The 17,331-nt window shown below is 53.3% G+C and overlaps 7 protein-coding genes across 7 annotated transcripts; 3 read left to right on the plus strand and 4 right to left on the minus strand.

Annotated features, from left to right (window-relative positions):
- Nucleotides 1–252: 252 nt before the first annotated feature.
- Nucleotides 253–2,364, minus strand: MAA_02827 (Mediator complex, subunit Med1; the record flags this gene model as incomplete). The annotated part of the gene is made up of 2 exons (XM_007820825.1): nt 253–1,926; nt 1,984–2,364. 2 exons carry the CDS (start codon nt 2,362–2,364, stop codon nt 253–255), a joined length of 2,055 nt encoding a protein of 684 aa, XP_007819016.1.
- Nucleotides 2,365–2,883: 519 nt separating this feature from the next.
- On the plus strand, nt 2,884–3,653 carry MAA_02828 (uncharacterized protein; the record flags this gene model as incomplete). Its single annotated transcript, XM_007820826.1, has 2 exons — nt 2,884–3,039; nt 3,123–3,653. The coding sequence occupies 2 exons, from the start codon at nt 2,884–2,886 to the stop codon at nt 3,651–3,653; spliced, it is 687 nt and encodes a 228-aa protein (XP_007819017.1).
- A 1,336-nt stretch (nt 3,654–4,989) lies between these two features.
- On the plus strand, nt 4,990–5,754 carry MAA_02829 (pali-domain-containing protein; the record flags this gene model as incomplete). Its single annotated transcript, XM_007820827.2, has 2 exons — nt 4,990–5,183; nt 5,256–5,754. 2 exons carry the CDS (start codon nt 4,990–4,992, stop codon nt 5,752–5,754), a joined length of 693 nt encoding a protein of 230 aa, XP_007819018.2.
- A 391-nt stretch (nt 5,755–6,145) lies between these two features.
- Nucleotides 6,146–7,245, minus strand: MAA_02830 (O-methyltransferase, family 3; the record flags this gene model as incomplete). The annotated part of the gene is made up of 3 exons (XM_007820828.1): nt 6,146–6,488; nt 6,674–6,851; nt 7,035–7,245. The coding sequence occupies 3 exons, from the start codon at nt 7,243–7,245 to the stop codon at nt 6,146–6,148; spliced, it is 732 nt and encodes a 243-aa protein (XP_007819019.1).
- Nucleotides 7,246–9,081: 1,836 nt separating this feature from the next.
- MAA_02831 (ATP-dependent helicase) lies at nt 9,082–11,145 on the minus strand (the record flags this gene model as incomplete). The annotated part of the gene is made up of 1 exon (XM_007820829.2): nt 9,082–11,145. One exon carries the CDS (start codon nt 11,143–11,145, stop codon nt 9,082–9,084), a length of 2,064 nt encoding a protein of 687 aa, XP_007819020.2.
- Nucleotides 11,146–11,960: 815 nt separating this feature from the next.
- Nucleotides 11,961–12,751, minus strand: MAA_02832 (ORMDL family protein; the record flags this gene model as incomplete). Its single annotated transcript, XM_007820830.1, has 3 exons — nt 11,961–12,011; nt 12,085–12,443; nt 12,610–12,751. 3 exons carry the CDS (start codon nt 12,749–12,751, stop codon nt 11,961–11,963), a joined length of 552 nt encoding a protein of 183 aa, XP_007819021.1.
- Nucleotides 12,752–15,120: 2,369 nt separating this feature from the next.
- MAA_02833 (zinc knuckle) lies at nt 15,121–17,196 on the plus strand (the record flags this gene model as incomplete). Its single annotated transcript, XM_007820831.1, has 1 exon — nt 15,121–17,196. The coding sequence occupies one exon, from the start codon at nt 15,121–15,123 to the stop codon at nt 17,194–17,196; it is 2,076 nt and encodes a 691-aa protein (XP_007819022.1).
- Nucleotides 17,197–17,331: the final 135 nt, after the last annotated feature.

Here is a 17,331-nt window from a genome sequence, read left to right on the forward strand (position 1 = left end):
ATCGGAATCACGTATTTTAATTTTAGGTGCAGTAGTTCCTGGACGGACGTTCGTCCCTGTCGTATTCTACTGTTTTGGCAATCAAGTTGGACCTTGCTCTTGAGCCAGTAGCAGCAGCATGATGCCACCAGCACAACACAGATGTTGGGGAATTAACCCCCCATACTCACAAGTGTGCTATCGGTATCGTGTATTGATGCCGTGAATTGGCACTATTCTACACCAGGGTATCATCAAGTCGTCTCCTCTTCGTCAGGTCGCCCCTAGCCTCAACCGTATCCATTCGGACCACAAGCACAAATCCTCCATGAGTTCCAATACCCTGCCCAGCTTTTGTCTCGTGAATTCTTTCCTCCTGGGATTGACCTCTCCGTTGTCGTCGTTGCAGTCCAGAATATTCTCATCCACAATTTCCACAGTTCCGCCTTCCAGGATCTTGAGGGAGATGTTCGCGGTGGAATTGCCCATTGGGAAAACAACCTGCATATGGGGCGCCGGATGAACCCAGAGAACGACATCTAGATCTGTATCGGCCGCATGGTCCACACCGAATGCGTCTGGTTCCAGCCCATCCATGTACTCTGCCAGACGATCCTTTTTGGTCTTGATACCTGTTGGCTGCGCCTGGGTAGGGATTTCAGCAGGCTTCGTCTTGGAACCGAAGCTGTTTTCGAGCAGGGTCGACACAAAGGCGTACTGTCGCAAGAGCGGCAGCATATCGAGTAATTGGCGGGGGTGGGAGAAGGGCATCTCAGAAACGGTTTGTGAGTAGATGGGCTTGTAAATATAGAGAGTATTGTTGTGATTTACGACAGACTCGATTCGATTGCTCAACAAAACGCGGACTAGTCGCTGTCGTGTTATGGCTCGGGATTCACTGGGGTCGACTTTCATCCCGTACGGGAAGGGGAAGAGCAGGCTGTCAAAAGTCGGTGGCGCCGGGGGATGGCCACGCTGGCTCGGTTCATTGATGATGTTGGGAGGATTGACGTTGGCATACATGTAAAGGCGTGCCCAGTCGTTCTGTGGCAGAACAACCGGCGGGTCGAACGTGACGGTGAACATGACTCTGGGCACTCTTGTGGTGGAAAGATCAGCCTGCAAGAGGTCCATTCCGGCATCCTTGTTATCTTCAGACTGGGGTAGTGAGATATTATCAGGCTCCTGCCAGTCCAGAATGGTCTTTGTAGGATCAATCATCGCATCCTGCTTGGTAATCTCTTTCGAAATCCAGTTCTCCGAGACTCTCACGGGTGGGACGCCCATGCCATCCAGCGGAGCACAACCGAGAAGAAGGGACCAAACTTTGCCGCTTTCGTAGTTGTATGTATACGTGCCATCGGCGACGGGTGGCATAAACCGAAGCTCCCTCCAATACTGTATGGCGAGTCCAACTGTATCTCGGTCGTGCATCACGGGCCGTCCATGCCTGGAACACATTACCATATTCGAGAGATGTTTATCTGATTTTGCCTTCATATCTTGCTCCTCTCGCAAATTTGACAGATCCCACTGGTATAATCTCTCGAGGCTAACATAAATGCCAGCCAAGGCTTCGTGGCAGTCGAGTCCTGGCACAATGCTCAGCTTGTCCAAGCTAGCCAGACGTTCGAAGTTGGAAGCAAAGTTCTCCAGAGTTTTCGTCAATGGGCTTTGCCCTGGGAGCAGTTTCAGGTCTTTGAGTAATATTCGGCCTGCAGCATCCATGTGTTTTGATACAGACGAGGCAGATCCGTGGTAGGCCAGGGAAACGCTCTGAACAACATTGTTGTCAAGCACAATATCAAGCGCAATAGCTGATCCAGCAATAGCCAATGTTCTGGTCTTGCGCCCGTCGGGAGTCCTTTGCTCTTCGGATAGTAATTCTAGGCCAATGCGCTGCGCGAGACGTTCGAGACTAGCTTCGCTCACGAGTCCTTTCTTGGCCTACCAAAATGCATTAGTTTCGGCGCAAATCCAGTGTGACGGGTGGGACACACTAACACTCAACAACGTCAATATTGTATCGAGGCGCTTCATCTTGTCATCTTCATTGGCAAGCGCAGCCCCAATTGCGTCTAATCCGCCGACACCCACGTTATCCAGCCCAATGTCGAAGCCGCCGCCCATTCCTAGTGCGCCCATGGCAGCGGCAGTCGAAGGACTATCAAAGTTGAAAGCTCCCATGCCCGTGTGTCCCATGAGGGTTGAGGTAGCAGGGGATTTCTTGACCTGCTGGGGAGACGATCCCGGGCCTCGAGGAGAAAAGGCAGCTCGAGCCGTGTTGGAGAATGGCGTCGAAACCGGAGGAGTCGCGGCCGCGAGCTGCGACGGAGTGCGACCCTGCTGCGAGGGCGCATGCTTCATAGGCGTTGGAGTAGCCATCTCAACAGAATGCTATGTCTTGTGCAGGCTTCTTGCGTATGGAATCGCGGCGCAACGGTCGAGCAGCAGGACACGAGGCACCGCGCTCACCTTCCCGGCCGCACCTCAGGTCGTAGGGTGGCGGGAAGGGTTCGCATCAGCTTGTGGGAGCTTGTGTCGAATCAGACTTGAGATGGTGTGGAAACGATGATGAAATAGTGTTGTTTGGAAAAGACGTTGGTGAGGTGTAGCTATCTGGCGTCGTGTTGTGGTGGTCAACGATACGATGTAGTTATGTCTGGTAGTATGTAGTTATCTACAGTGCAGCTGGTGGTGTATGAATGCACTTGACAGCCCTGCGGTGCTTCCATCTTCTCTCCACTTCAATGCTAGCTTCTGCCAGTCAGCAGCCGAGACCCACCCAGGGAGCCGGGCTAGGCTCAAGCTGGACGTCAACTGCTCAACTGCTCAACTCGAAGCTCTCACTCAACAGCTCGGGAAATACCACCTCGGACCCCTTCAACAAATCCTGCCGTTACAATGTCATCCGCTATCAATATTGTGCGGCGGCGCTCCATCCCCGAGCGGTCCATCAGAGTCCTCGTGTCTCCCACGCCGGTTACCTTTGCAGAGCGGCGCTCGGTTTTGCAAGTCTTGGAGCAATACGGACCTGTCGAGGTCTTCAAGATGACGCCGGTAAGTTCTCACACTACCTCCAGTCTTGCCTTCAGTTCGCCATTCACCTTTCCCCCATGTTCTAACCCGACATGCGTCCATAGGGCTACCATGCAAACTTCATATCGGTAACCAAGGAGGCCGCCACAGCAAGCAAACTAGTCGAATACAGCCCTCTGACTTATCACATCCCCGTGAACCAAATGAATGCCGACGTATGTATCGCCGATTTGGACGACTCGGAAAGCTTCAACAGCCTTAAAAGCAATCGGCCGTCTATGACAGCTGCACCAGACCAACCACCACCCCTGGTCACGAAGCATGTCTTCACATCGCACGCCGCGTCAAGCCATCAAGAACAGAGGCAGTTCACGTTAGAAATCTTTCCAGCCCCAGATTACATGCACAAATTCGCCATGACAGGGTCGCCACTCCACCACTCTTGGCCAGAAGCTTATCGCAAAGACAAGTCATTCCTGGCCGCGACTCTGAAGCAATCACTGCCTCAGACCATGGCTTCGAAGGGTCTGGCGCACTGGCTGTTCGATGTGGGGAGCAATAACGCCTCTGAATCAGAGCGCAAAGCAGAGCGACTGCAACTGAAGGGATGGATGCCTAGCAAAATGAAGGACTGAGCAGCCAACCCAGGCACTGTTCTGTTCTGCGTGGGCATATATGCATGCTCAGCGACTCGGTGCATGAATGGGCATGATGCTACGCTACGCTACGCTATGCTACAAAGTACGCCATTGACCACTCGGACTGCCTTCCACTCCCTCGCAATGGTCGAAAGTTAGTTTGATTGTCTTCTGTCACTGAAGAACGAACTTTTCCCAGGCCAGCCCCGCAACACCAGTTACTGGCGCCACGGCAATTGGACGCGTTGGGAAATTGGAAACCTCGCCGTGGCTGCATACCTGGCCATTTCGAAACACGCATGGCTGATTCGGCCGAATACATAGAACCACCATCCGCTTGACCACTCACAAAAACCGTGGGTTCTCGTGGTGACAAGATGGATTACAACAAGACACGTTTTTTGTTGACATGATGTTATTTTATGCGTCCAACCAGGAAAGGGCCTGGTGCAGCATAATAGCACAAGTGGGCAAACAACTCTGGAGGCACCGATCAAAGCATCATGACTCTTTTTAATTATGGCCAAGGGGGGAGGCCTCAAAACAAAGATCCACAGGCGCAAGCCGCTGCGACGTGCTTCCATGTTTGCCTATCCTTGCGCAGCGCAGCTTAGGCTTGGCACAGATCAAACGAAAAACTTTGATTTCCACTTTTCCCTTGATCGGCTCTCGTCGACCAGTGCGATGGGCTGCATGGTTTCGCGGGAGCTGTGCCACAGTCCCTCAGCTCATCTGCGCTGAGCGACTAGCCAAATGAAATCGGTCCATGGCGCATGTATGGCTCAATGAAGCAACCCTCCCTTGCCAGCCTCGACGAGATGTGGCGTGGCTCCGAACCAGATCAGGGCAGCAAACAGACCCACCGCCGGCTTCAGTCCGACTTCCATGGCGAATTACCTTTCGATTGCTACGTCACCCCCGGCTCCCAAAGAGTCGCAATGCCTTCTTTCCAAGACAAGACCCAGGAACACTAGCACTGGTTGACTGGCTCCATCTCTGCATCACCTCCTAGTAACGTACTCCGTACCAGGCTCGGTGCGACTGCACTCAGACCCAAGACGTGCAAGGGTCGTCAGCTGCTGTTGTATGCCGGGATGACGTCGCAGAGTCTGGAAGAGGTCAAGGGTTGGGCTTGAAAGCGCCCAGAAGATGGAGCATCCGACCGCCCGTGTCTTATGAAACATTGTTGATTTACATATATGCCTGTTAGTTCCCCAGCCTGGTTGACACGAAGCTTGGTTTGGGCCATACCTTTCCACCGTCGGTCGTCTCCAGGAAGAACACCCCAAGCAAAACCACACATACCTCTCACAGGCGCGAAATCGACTTCAAGATGGGCGTCGGCAAGTTCATTCACCACATCGGCACGTTTCTGCTCTTCGTGTCGTTTGTGCTTCTCATCGTCGTCGACATCACAGCCCCTGTCATCAACAACCTCTCGATAATGAAGGTCGACCTCGGGAGAAACCGTGCTGGGGCTGACCAGGTCACATTTGGCACCTTTGGTTACTGCCTTCGAGGCATAGAGTGAGTCTGCGTCCATTCGTCCACCTGAGGCAAAGCTCGGAGGCACTGCTTGCTGACTCTTGGCCCGGACAGCGATTCCGATGAATGCACCCACTCCAGGATTGGCTATGACCCTGCCAATCTGATGAACCGCCTTGACGGCACCGACTTTGGCGATGCCTCTGCCACCACCGCCAAGGGTCTCACGCGAGTTATGGTTCTGCACCCTGTCGCAACGGGCTTGTGCTTCATCGCCTGCCTTCTCTGCATCTTCACCGGCACCGTCGGCTCCTTCTTGGCCTCCCTCGTGTCGCTGATTACGTTTGTCGTCACCTTGGTAGCCATGGTCTGTGACTTTGTCACCTTCAGCATCATCAAGCACGACGTCAACCAAAACGGCGTCAGTACGGCCAGCTGGGGTTCCGGTATCTGGCTCATTCTCGCCTCCGCCATCTTCACCCTCCTTGGTGCCGCCGTCGTTTTTGTCACCTGCTGCTGTGCTCGCAAGAAGAAGAGCTCGGAGCGCCAGAAGGAGAACTGGAATGAGACTACTACTGCCCCTGCCAGCGGCCGCAAGCGTCGCTTCTGGTAAACACGGCGCGTGCCTCGAATAGAAAGGGCCGGCGCAAAGCTGGTCACTGTCGAGTGTTAATAATGGCGACGTTTGGATCGAGCTTCCATTAATCTATGGTGAAATTATGAGATGAGAGTTGTGGTAATGTGGCGGAAGCGCAACGTCATTCCTGGGGGCTATGACAACAATGTAGCTTTTTTGGCGGCGGCGGCGGCGTTGTCGTAAAAGATGCTCATGTCGTCTAATACCGCAGCAAGCGTGCGTCGAGACATGATATGATATCCCTTGCTATTTCTATGCACAGAATCCCGTAACGCAAATATATATTTATACCTGCCTATACCCACGCAAACCACCAGAACCGTGTTGCAGTGATAGTAGCACTTACCCAGTCCCCTAGGTCCCAATTCTAGTCGACGAGTCTAATCATGCTCAAGCCATCCCACAACGGTGTCAAAAACGACTCTAGTCTCTTCTCACCGACAACCTGATCGTTGAACTTCCTCACAGCCTCAATGTGCAAATTCCACAAGCCCGCGTCCTCCACTTCACGATCCATCCTAGACGAGTCGGCGACGTGGCCCCTGCGCAGAACATTGTCCGCAATGATCAAGCCCCCTGGTCGGAGGAGGCGGTTCTTGCTTCCGGGCTGGGAATTGGCCAGAATAATAGACAGGTAGTTCGAATAGCCGGGCTTATCGGCGTCCAGGAAGATGATGTCGTAGGGAGTAGAAGGGCTCACCTTGGGCAGACTAGTCGGCGCGCAGGTCAGCTTTTCATTCTCGGCACCCTGTTCCAACCTCAAGCCACCGAACAAGAATGTGCCGATGGTATCACAGCATATTCAGATCCAAGTGCCCCCAGGAGGGTTTTGGTATCACACAAACGAGCCCCGGGATTCACAAACCACGCGCTCCAAAGGGTGGGGATCACGCACGTCTCAGCGGCATTGCCTACGATAATTTCGACATTATTGATGCCTTCCTTTGCCAGGGCGTCTTGGGCAATCTTTGCCAACTCGGGACTATATTCGAGGCCGGTGACGAGGCCGTCTGGCCCCGTGGCGTGGGCCCAGAGCATGGCCGAGTAGCCGACGTAGACACCGACTTCGAGAACTATTTTTCGAAAAACCATCCGCATTAGTTTGTTCCGAAACGGGCAGGGTCTGGGATACATGTATATAGACGGTGCGTGCACAAAGTGGTGGGAGGCGCCGGGGTCTCGGATCTTCCCCGGGTTGCAGCTTTTGCCATGGTTTCTAGCAAGAACAAGAGTAGACGGATGGGAAACAGACTCACCCCTCTTGGCGCCGATGGACCTGGCCAGGAATAAATGCAGCTTGCTCTGGAAATTCGAGCTCAGCATTTCCGAGTCGTGCCTGCTCGCAGAGGCGTGCGCATGGTAGGCCGTGATGTGCGCCGGCAACGGGGTTGAGTGGGCGTCGGCATATTCGCTGACCTTGTCGCCGGACGCTTGGTCGTCAAAGAGTCTAGTGTAACCACCCTTCATGGTTTCTCGGCTAGTTCCTGTGATACACAACTTGTGATACACAACTAGTTATGCAGCTAATCAGAGCCGGGGAGGGTAGGATTCGCGTTTCGCGTGGCAGGGTGGTGAGGATGAATGGTGGTGGTTATCAAGTGGCAATTGGATTGAGAAAAAGCACTGGTTGGAGTGGAATGGATCGTCTCGATATTTATCAGATGGTTCGGTCCACCTTTATTTGACCGTTGACAGCTCGTCTCTGTTGAAACGTGTCTCTCGGATTCCGAGCCTATACGGATTGTCGGGATGGCTTTGGGATTGCGGTCAAGGAAACTAGCGGCAATTGCATGGCACTTCGGACATCTCCACATTTGGTGATGATTGGGAGAGACAAGGAGGGTCCGTTGGCCGGGGCAGCCGGGACGGGACTTTGCGTGGCTGTCTGTTTGGCATGTTGTGTGTATGTGAGGCTGAAAACGTGGAATATGGAATCGAGAGCCGGGCGAATCTACTTCCAAAGTCAGCCATACACACAACCATCAACGTTGGGAGGCATTTTGTTTTTCCATGACAATAGCGCCCATCAGCTGAACGACTCGCAGCAACAGTCCCTCGAATTGTGCAGTCGGGAATTTCCAACATCAAAGATGGCTGGCTATGCTCGATGCTCGGAACATAACAGTCCATTTGGCGGAACCGACTCAACCATACCGCTGCGCGCTACCGTCTCTCTCATTCTCGGGAAACAAAGTCAAGCAAGGGTCCAATTCTCGGACTTCTCTTCTTTCAAACATAGAATGGGGCCACGCCGTCTGACGCTGCACCAAGTAATCTTCACATAAAAGAGGTTGTTGGTGATCATAATGCTCCCTCGCTGCTCTTGCTCTTGAACCCCAAAGTCCTCGCCGGCCGCTTCCCAAAGAGGCAACTCTCAGTCTCCGCTTTCCTCAACACCAACTTCAACTCCCCGTCATCCGCCAGCCGCCAGCCGTCAGCCGTCCTCCGAAATCCGTCATAGCAGCCGCGTCTTCGCCTCTCGGAGATAGTCGTGTTTACGCATGACGCGCCGCCAGCAATCGACGCGGATCTATATCGCAATCAACACGAATGAGTCTGTAAAGTTGACACACTTGGTCTGTTTTCTGGCTCTAGGCTTACGAAAAGGTTCCATGTGGCGTTGTGAACATGAGGGGCAAGGAATTGAAGGCGGGGGGAAGGTTGGGTAACACTGGAAATGGACCGATTTTGACTTCGTTTGACGGCGGTGCTTGTCTTCAAACTACAACACGTGGTTGTGGCTAGCGCTGGTCTCACCGTACCAAGTTCAAAGTTGAACAACACACAGGCATCATTGTTTTCCCCCTTTCCTTTGGGGAGGGAAGAAGACTCACAAGAGGACGTTTATGAACTAGCCGGGTATTATTATTCTTTAACTCGCGCGTACACGTTTATCATACGTCACCTTTAAAAAAAAAAACACTACAATCTGGAGAACATCTTCCACCTAGAGCCCGCACACACCACTCTCCCATTAAGCATTACTCTCCTCCTGACAAGCCCAAATGTTCAGATTACCACGAAACAATAATAACAATACCATCCCCATTCCTAACCTTTTTTTTTTTTGGCCTCGTTTCTCCAACCCCAGCGATTTTTCTTTTTTTTTTTCAGTAGCACATAACTTCGAGCAGAGCGTTAAAAACAAAACAAATTCCCGGTAGATGTAATAAAAAGCTCTCGAAAGACATCTCACAACTCCCCAACCAATCCATCTTGTCGGATTAGTCCCGCCCTCAACTAGGTTGGTGTTCCTAGCAAGGAACAAAAAGCGTTGCAAGATATCCATGGAGCCCTGCCTTCTTAGAAAAGAAGGAAGCCAGCCAGAGCAACAATGCCCAGGGCCAAGTCGGAGACGGCAGTAGTCTCACCAGCACTGATGGGTACATGAGTACCAACCGGCATGCTGCCATCTCCACCGATCATGCTCCCAGAGGGTGTAAGCTCGTCAGTTCCGTTGTGAGCCTGCATAGGGTTGTGGCAGCCTTTGGTGCAAGTATGGCCCTCATGGTCATGTCCATCGCAGGGCGTGCCGTCGTCGGCATGCTGAGCCTCGCCATGAGGTTTATCACACATTTTACCACCATGAGTATGGGGATGTGTCTCGGTGCAGAATGGGTGGTGAGGCTCCCTTTCGCAAAGAGAGGGCTTTGGGCAATCAGATTGACTATCCCCCGTGCAATGGGGGTCATGGGCGCACTCGGGCTCCTCAAGGTCCCTTTTGTTATGCGTATTTTTGATGGGAGCCGTGGTGTAAGCAGGCTTGGAGTAAATTGGCTTGTCAGTGCCGGTCGGCCCGCCTGTGTTAGTTGGCCCGCCTTTGTAAGTTGGCTCGCCTGTGTAAGTTGGCTTGCCGGGACTAGTTGGCTTGCCAGGGCTAGTTGGCTTAGTTGGCTTGCCAGGACGAGTTGTCTTAGTTGGCTTGCCAGGCTTGCCAGGACGAGTTGGCTTGCCGGTACCAGTTGGCCTGCCCGTACCAGTTGGCTTGCCAGGATAGGTAGGCTTGTCAGTATCAGTAGGCTCCACGGTGTGGCTTGGCTCCTCGGTGTTGTGCGTCGGCTTATGAGTATAGGTCGGCTTCCCGGTGTGACTTGGCCCCTCGGTGTTGTGGGTAGGCTTGTCAGTATCAGTAGGCTGCTCGGTGTGAGTCGACCTATGAGTATATGTTGGCTTCACCGTGTGACTTGGCTCCTCGGTGTTGTGGGTAGGCATGTCAGTATCAGTAGGCTCCTCGGTGTGAGTCGGCTTATGAGGATGGCCCGGCCTCCAAGTGTGTGTCGGAAGCTCAGTGTGAGTTGGCCCGTCAGTCTCGGTAGGTTCCCAGGTGTGAGATGGCTCCTCGCTCAGAGTCGGCCTGTGAGTATAGGCCGGCTTTTTGGTGTGAGATGGCTCCTCGGTGTGAGACGGCCTATTATGAGTATAGGCCGGTTTTCCAGTGCTAATTGGCTCCTCGCTTTGCGTTGGCCAGACTGGCCAGGAAAGACTTAACCAAGGAAGAGTTGGCTTGCCATCATCATTAGCCCTGCGGGCGTGTGTTGGCTTCCCGGGAATGGTTGTCCAAGAAAAACTTGGCCAGGGAAGAGTTGGCTTCTCAGTCACAGTAGACTTCCCGGATTTAGCTGCCTTGCCCGTCTCGGTAGGCGTGCCAGTAGCAGTAGGCTTCCTAATGTGAGATGACCTAGTCGGAGTGAGAATCTCATCATCAACAAACAGACGCCTATTAGTATAAATGTTAGTTGGCCTCCAAGTGCCAGAGACCCTGAAGGTATCACTAGGCTGGCCAGTGTTACTTCGCGTCTTGACACCTCTATTTGTGGCCGTCTTCCAAGTAATAGTTGTCCTGGTGAGAAACGCTCTCAGCAAGCACTCGGGAAGGGGAGGTTCCTTGCAAGTGCAAATTCTGATATTGTGAAGACACCGAGGACAATAGCAGACGCCTAACGTCCGGGGCTGAACATACCCAGTGTTATTCAACTTCTGGCCTTCGCCTCGGGGCAGGACAGTGCCAGTACCATTCAACTTCTGGCCTTCGCCACGGGGCAGGACAGTGCCAGTGCTATTTGGCTTCTGGCCTTCGCCTCGGGGCAGGACAGTGCCAGTACCATTCAACTTCTGGCCTTCGCCTCGGGGCAGAACAAAGCCAGTGTCATTAAACCTCTGGCCTTCGCCTCGGGGCAGGACAGTGCCAGTGCTATTTGACTTCTGGCCTTCGCCTCGGGGCAGAACAAAGCCAGTGTCATTGAACTTCTGGCGTGCGTCTCGAGGCGGACCAATGCCACTGTTATTATACCTATGAATTGGGACGTCCTGCGCTTGGGCATGGCCGTTGAGGAAAGCCGTGACGGCGAGAATGGCAACCACCCTCATGTTGAAACACGTTATGTAGAGTCAAGCACCAAAGAAGAGTAGAATAAAATAAATGACTCGGACCTCAAAGGGCGTGCGAAGAAAAGACAGGAAAAGTAAATGAAAATGAGGAGAGCAAACCGGCTTCTTATAGAAGCACTTGGGAAATAGAAGGCGGGTGGCTGATCGTGGATTGGGTGATTGTTCGCCATCAAGCATACCAACATCTTCATCCAGGAAAATAAAGTTTATGAGAAAGGTGCCTGGTTTGACAAGCAGTATGTCATGAGTCGCGGTGAAGGGGCTGGTTATCACTTAGTGTTCAGTCGAAGATTCATCGGTGAGACGGCGGTGGTTGAGTGAGCAGCCGTTTTCTCAACTTGGTCCCCCCTTTTTCCTCATTCGGACTTTAGGATGTTTAAGATTTTTTGACGGGCATTTGGTCCCTGGACTATACGTCACGTTATATCAGGTGCCACAAAGAAATATTCAGGGGGAGAGGTAGACTTGTGGGAATATGAGACGTATTTAACTCGCCGGTGGCGTTTTAATGATAAAGGAGCAATAGAGAACGCTGCAGTGTCAAGATCCAATCCCATCCCTTCGAAAGCCACGGCCAACGACAAAAGCCCTTTCGTGGCCCCGGAAAATGCTCGCTGTTGTGTATGTGCTTCTTTCGCCGCAAACTCTACCCTTTTGCGTACTGTCTTCCCCTTGATAGCAGTTGTAGTAGTACCTTTTGACCTGCCGCCCCGCCACCCCCCTAGATAGAGACCAAAAAATCAATTACATGAACTAAACGTCACTTGACGCGCTGCCATACCGGACCCGTAGTACTAATCCTCCTCGGGGGGTCCTGAGAACAGGCCAAATCGCATCCGGTGACTCTAAAAGGTTATAAAAAGTTAGTGATTTGGCCAATGGCAGCAGGATTGATATTAGATATACGCGGCGACCTACAAAAGGCAGCTTAGGAATGACGACGGCTAATACAGCCAAGAAATTAATGATGAAGTATGCAAGGTCATAGTGGGTGTAATGTGTGCTGAGTAAGAACAGCACAATGGGGACACTGAGCAGAAACTTCTTGGTCGGGGTGTATTGGGCGCCATTGTCGATTTGTTCCCACATGTTTAGGTTGTCAAAGGCGCCGCTATTAAATTCGAAGGGGACACCGCGGACGTAATGGAACATGATGTACGAGCCAAACATGTACGTCATGTTGGTGAGGGTCCACGATGTCTCCTGGGAGACACCGGGGATAATGTCGTAGAGAATCTTGAGGGCGGCGATGAGAACAATGTGGATGGTCCAGGCTCCTAGAATGCAAATTCGAGTGCGTTAGCGTCGTCCACACCCTGCCACGCGTGACCGGTCAAGAGCACCGGCAAGACAAGAGGAAAGCATATTTGGATGTCTTGCCATGTAGGGGCAGTTGTGGCGTTGTCAAGCTTAGTTCCTCGCGTCGTGTCGGTTCATTCATACCTTTTGCACTTGTCCAATTGGCGTTGAGGTTGGGCAGCACAGCTTGGTCACTGATTTGCTCGAGCGTCTCTGGAGGCTCATGATAGACTTGCAGAATGCTGCTCGACCTTCTCCTACGGGCTGAACTATTTCGGTCGGCCATGTCTAGATATATGCTTCCACGACGCGGAGGTTTTGTGCCCGCGTCGTAGGAAACGGTGCGCTGGAGAAGAATTGGGGAAGACAGCTTGGCGGTATTGTCGGGTACGAGTAGGGGGAGAGGACAAGAGACCCGAGTCGTGGATCAGAGAGCGACAAGTTGCGAGGCGGTGATGCAAGTCTCTCGCGTCACCGGTTCAGGAGCGGCTGTACCAAGCTGCGTGTTGGAGGGGTACAACGGTAAGGATTTTACTCGATATTGAGTTGGCAGGTACAGGACAGCCACAAGGCTAGTTGTCTTGGAGCAGATGGTGGTTTGCGATGCCCAAAGGGAGAAGCGGCGAATGCGGAGAGTCGAACACGACAATGGACGTTTGGGGGGGCGAAGGTCGTGACGAGGCGGGAGAAAAAAAGGCACAGCCAGTGGCCAATGTATGAATACAGTGAGCGATAGTACAGAAGACGATGGCAAGGAGACGGATGGCTGGGTGGCGATAGCAGCGCGCACAGATGGCAGAAGTCGACGATGAGAAATGGCCGGATAGACTGGTGATGGGAGAATGTCCGAAGACTGAAGCTGGGGTCCGAAGGTGGGACTGGAAGTGGAAGTGTCGACTCGACAAGGAAAGCGCCAGAGCCAGACCGGACTGGAGCGTGCGGGCAGCAGGCAGGAGCCAGGCACGCAGGCAAGGAGGCAAGCAGCGGGCGGGCAAACACCCGGCGGACATGGCGGATTGATGGGACCAGACATCTGGAGTCTGGTGCTCAGGTGAGTGCGCCCCCAGCACAGGCCCCGGCCGGCACTGGGTCCGACCTGCTGACACGGCTGCTGTGAGTGGCCAGTTGGTGGTTCTAGAGCTGAGCAGATAAGGTCAACCGGACATGGACTCGATTCAACTTGGTCGCATAATGTCTTTGACTCTTTACAGTCCAGATGTCATCTTCGTGCCCACCACCAGCCGCCCTTCAAGCCTTCAAGGACGGCGGTTTCCGCGCATCTTCCTTGTGTCTCCTCCCCGTCGAGAAATTGATGGCCCTGGCCGTGCCAGCGTGACATTGCAAGGAGCTGGTCCCCCAGCCTTGCCGACTCAAGCACGCGGCCAGGACCACGACCAAGACCCAAGATTTGGCTTTTTGACCCCTGTCGCGGGCATGGAACATGCAACGCTTCCATTACGTCTTCAATATCAACCGATCTTATTAGAATGTCGTATCCGTTTAGGGCATTGCAGCATTCACGGCCTCCAAAAATTTGGCGGGCCAGCGGGCGCACATGTCCATGTCGACACCAGACGGCAATGCACACCCGACGACGTGCAGGCGCGCACCACATGTCAATACTAGCGCGTGCGTGGCGCCGCACGCCTCAGGCCAAGTTGGCATCTAGTTGGACCCGGCCAGGAAATAATCCCCATCATACCTGTGGCCTTCTGACGGCTAGTCGCAGTCGACAACACGCCGGTGGGCGCCGTCGCCGCCTAGCAGAACATGAGATTGACTTTTATTCGGACAAGCACAACAATGCCATTTTTAATTGCTATTCTCGTTATTGATGTTGTTCCCTTGCTAGACTCGATGACCTGTTGGCCGTCTCCTAGTGTTGTTTCCTGTTCCTCGTACGGAGTAGTTACTATACATGACGAGCATTACAGCCACAATATGTGGGGCCTAGACGCGCCGACAGCGGCCCAATTTGTTGAGAAAACATCGAACATGTCGTGACTTGAGGCCCCTACCCTATTTCGAGGAGGAAAAGAAAATGGTTATGAGAAAAGTCGACAACACATTACGGTACATGGACAAATTCACACATCCTGTTGCTCTACACGAGCCTGCACAGAGTTCCAGCCTTTTATATATGGGTATAGGGTAGCATCAGCAAATTCACGGCTCAAGCCCATGGTTCCGGGTTAATCTTCGGACGCTGGAGTCTGCTGCCCGTCAATCATACAATTCAACGACTCGGGGACGCGATATGATTCGTCCGCTTTCCCGTAATTTTTTTCTTCCCTAGGGAAGGAGGAATAGGATTGACACTTTCGGCATACCTCATTCTGGTGCGCCGATGAACGATTTGTTGGTCGAGTATACGTCGTATTCAGCAAGGCTGCTGAAAAGTTTTGCGACGGTTGTATGCTTCATTGACTTCCAGACGGTAAAAGAGTGCGCATCCAAACCGAGCCGTGCGTTGCGTGTGTGACAGTGTCGGATTGCGACCAAGAGTTAACCAAGGGAGAGAGCATTCTGTGCAGCCGTACCCCTGGAAACTGCCACGAGAAATATCATCATCATCTCATGGACTGAATAGACTTGGGAGGACAGGCAGTATCGTCGTTTGATCTTACTGGCCGTTGGCGCAGGGCTGGATTCGACATGAGCGCCAAAAACGGGAATGAGACGCCAGGCGACGTCATCCGCCTCGGGGATAGTGACGACGAGAGCAACTACGAGCCCGAGATTGACCAGGTGCCAATTTCGCAGCCAGCACCGCAAGGCATGGATAGCCAACTGTCAACACCTGGCCAGAAACGGCCACGCAATGAGGTCGACGAGGGCGAGGAGGGCGAGGCTCACGGCTTCCCGCCAGCTGCTACCATCCATGAACATGTGCCCTCGCGCCATCCAAAGCGGGCCAAACTGAGCACATCACCTTCAAATCACACTCACCAAGCCTCAGAGGAATGCGAAGTTGATGAGTCCGAATCTGAAGCCAATCCTCGCGCTGCGTTGGAGAAGGGCAAAGAATATATGCTTGTCAGCGCAGCCGAGGCGACAGCCCCCCTTGCTCACTCTACGGCAGCCACTTCTCCTCCGGCAACAAACGGGCTTTCGACATCAGGTCACACAACCGACCAGGCCGAGGTTGACGATTTGGAACCCGTCGCTCGAGCCAATATGCCCCGTGAACCTCCTACCTACACGGTAGGTTCACTATCACTCGACCTGCCTGCATTATCTCGAAAGAAGCAGGGTTCATGGACTGCCAGGTTCAAGGACTGGGTTCAGGTACTCCGCAAGCACAACCCGCACAACGCTTCTGCAATCACGCCTACAGTGGCGACGGACGCCTTTATCTATTACCTTGATACTCATAATAGTCGCCTGCGACAGGCGAAGAAGAAGGCAGCAAAACAAGCTGCCAGAGATTTGCTACTTGCTGGCACGACACAGACCGCAATTGAAGAAACCAAGTCTTGGACGGATGCTAGTCCGCAACAACCGGCTGCTAAGCCACCAGCGAAAACCCAAGGTGCAAACGACGGCTCACCAGAGGAGGGCGAGGTCTCTAGTAACGGCAGCCGTCCGGCTTCAACGGAAATGAAGTACAAAACACAGAATGGCGACGCTCCCATAGTCAGAGAGGGGGTTCCAACTGGGCCAGAGGAGCTGGAGCAACAGCGAAGATACTTCCCCTCGGCTGCTGATCCAAGCAGCATGTGTCTTTTGTGTGGCCTCGAGGGTCATAGGGCGATTCATTGCTCTCGATCCAAATGCAGATTTTGCGACAGCTATGATCACTGGGACTTTTGCTGTCCCAGCATCCAAGAACGATGCACCAAGTGCCGTCAATTGGGGCACAAGGCTGCCGCCTGTGTCGAAAAGCTGGCAATGACAACAGACGAGGGCCTGGCTTGCCTTTACTGCAAGTCTTCTGAGCATCTGGAGGACAGCTGCACAGATATCTGGCGATCATTTCACCCGGAGGAACAAACAATACACACAGTAGTGTATTTGCCCAGTTCGTGCGCTGTGTGTGGTGGCAAAGACCACCTTTCAGGGGATTGCAGACATAGAAGAGGAGTCTGTTCCAACCCTACCTGGTCCTTACAAAACCGCAGCCTCTATATGGATTATAGCTGTGACGCGTTGTCGATCGAGGATGCCGCCAACCCTGAAGGCAACAGGAAGCCATTGCGGGCCCCGGAGACCAAGATTCGCGGACACGCTGCACGGACAGCCAATATCCATTACTCAGAAAGTGACGACTCTGACATAGAGTTCCTTGGCAAAAAGCTGCCAAAGGCACCGAAAGAGGGCGTGGGTAAATCTCGAAAGTCTAGCTATATCCAGTTGACGTTGCCACAGATGATGGGTAGTCACGCCGTCAACAGCTTTCAACCACTCGCTGACCAACCACCGCTTCCTCCGGGACCGCCACCATCAGGACCTTTGACAGGAGGCCAATCTAGTAGATATCCCCCTCCACCTGGAGCTCGCGGGCATCACTCCCAACCGACAGCCCCTCCCCCTTCTCTCCCATCCAAGCCCCCCCCTTCAACGCGAGGCTATCACAGCGTGCCGCCACCTCCTCTTCTACCGCCAACCAACGCGAATAGGTCCAGAGGTGGACATGGCAACCAAGGCGGGCGAGGCGGCGGCGGCGGTACTGGAAGAGGGGGACGAGGCAGAGGCAGACCTAGAGGCAGACCCAGAGGCAGAGGGCGATAGAGCATGCGATGCAAGATGTGAGGAATGCATTTCAGGTGTGGTGCATGAGGGAGGTAGCCGGTTGATTTGCATTTTCGCGTGGATGACAAGGGTCGGTGGACTTGGTTTATGCAGAGAAAGAGAGATTCAGATACC

This window comes from Metarhizium robertsii, assembly GCF_000187425.2.
Source record: "Metarhizium robertsii ARSEF 23 chromosome Unknown MAA_Scf_4, whole genome shotgun sequence".
Lineage (NCBI taxonomy): Eukaryota > Fungi > Ascomycota > Sordariomycetes > Hypocreales > Clavicipitaceae > Metarhizium > Metarhizium robertsii.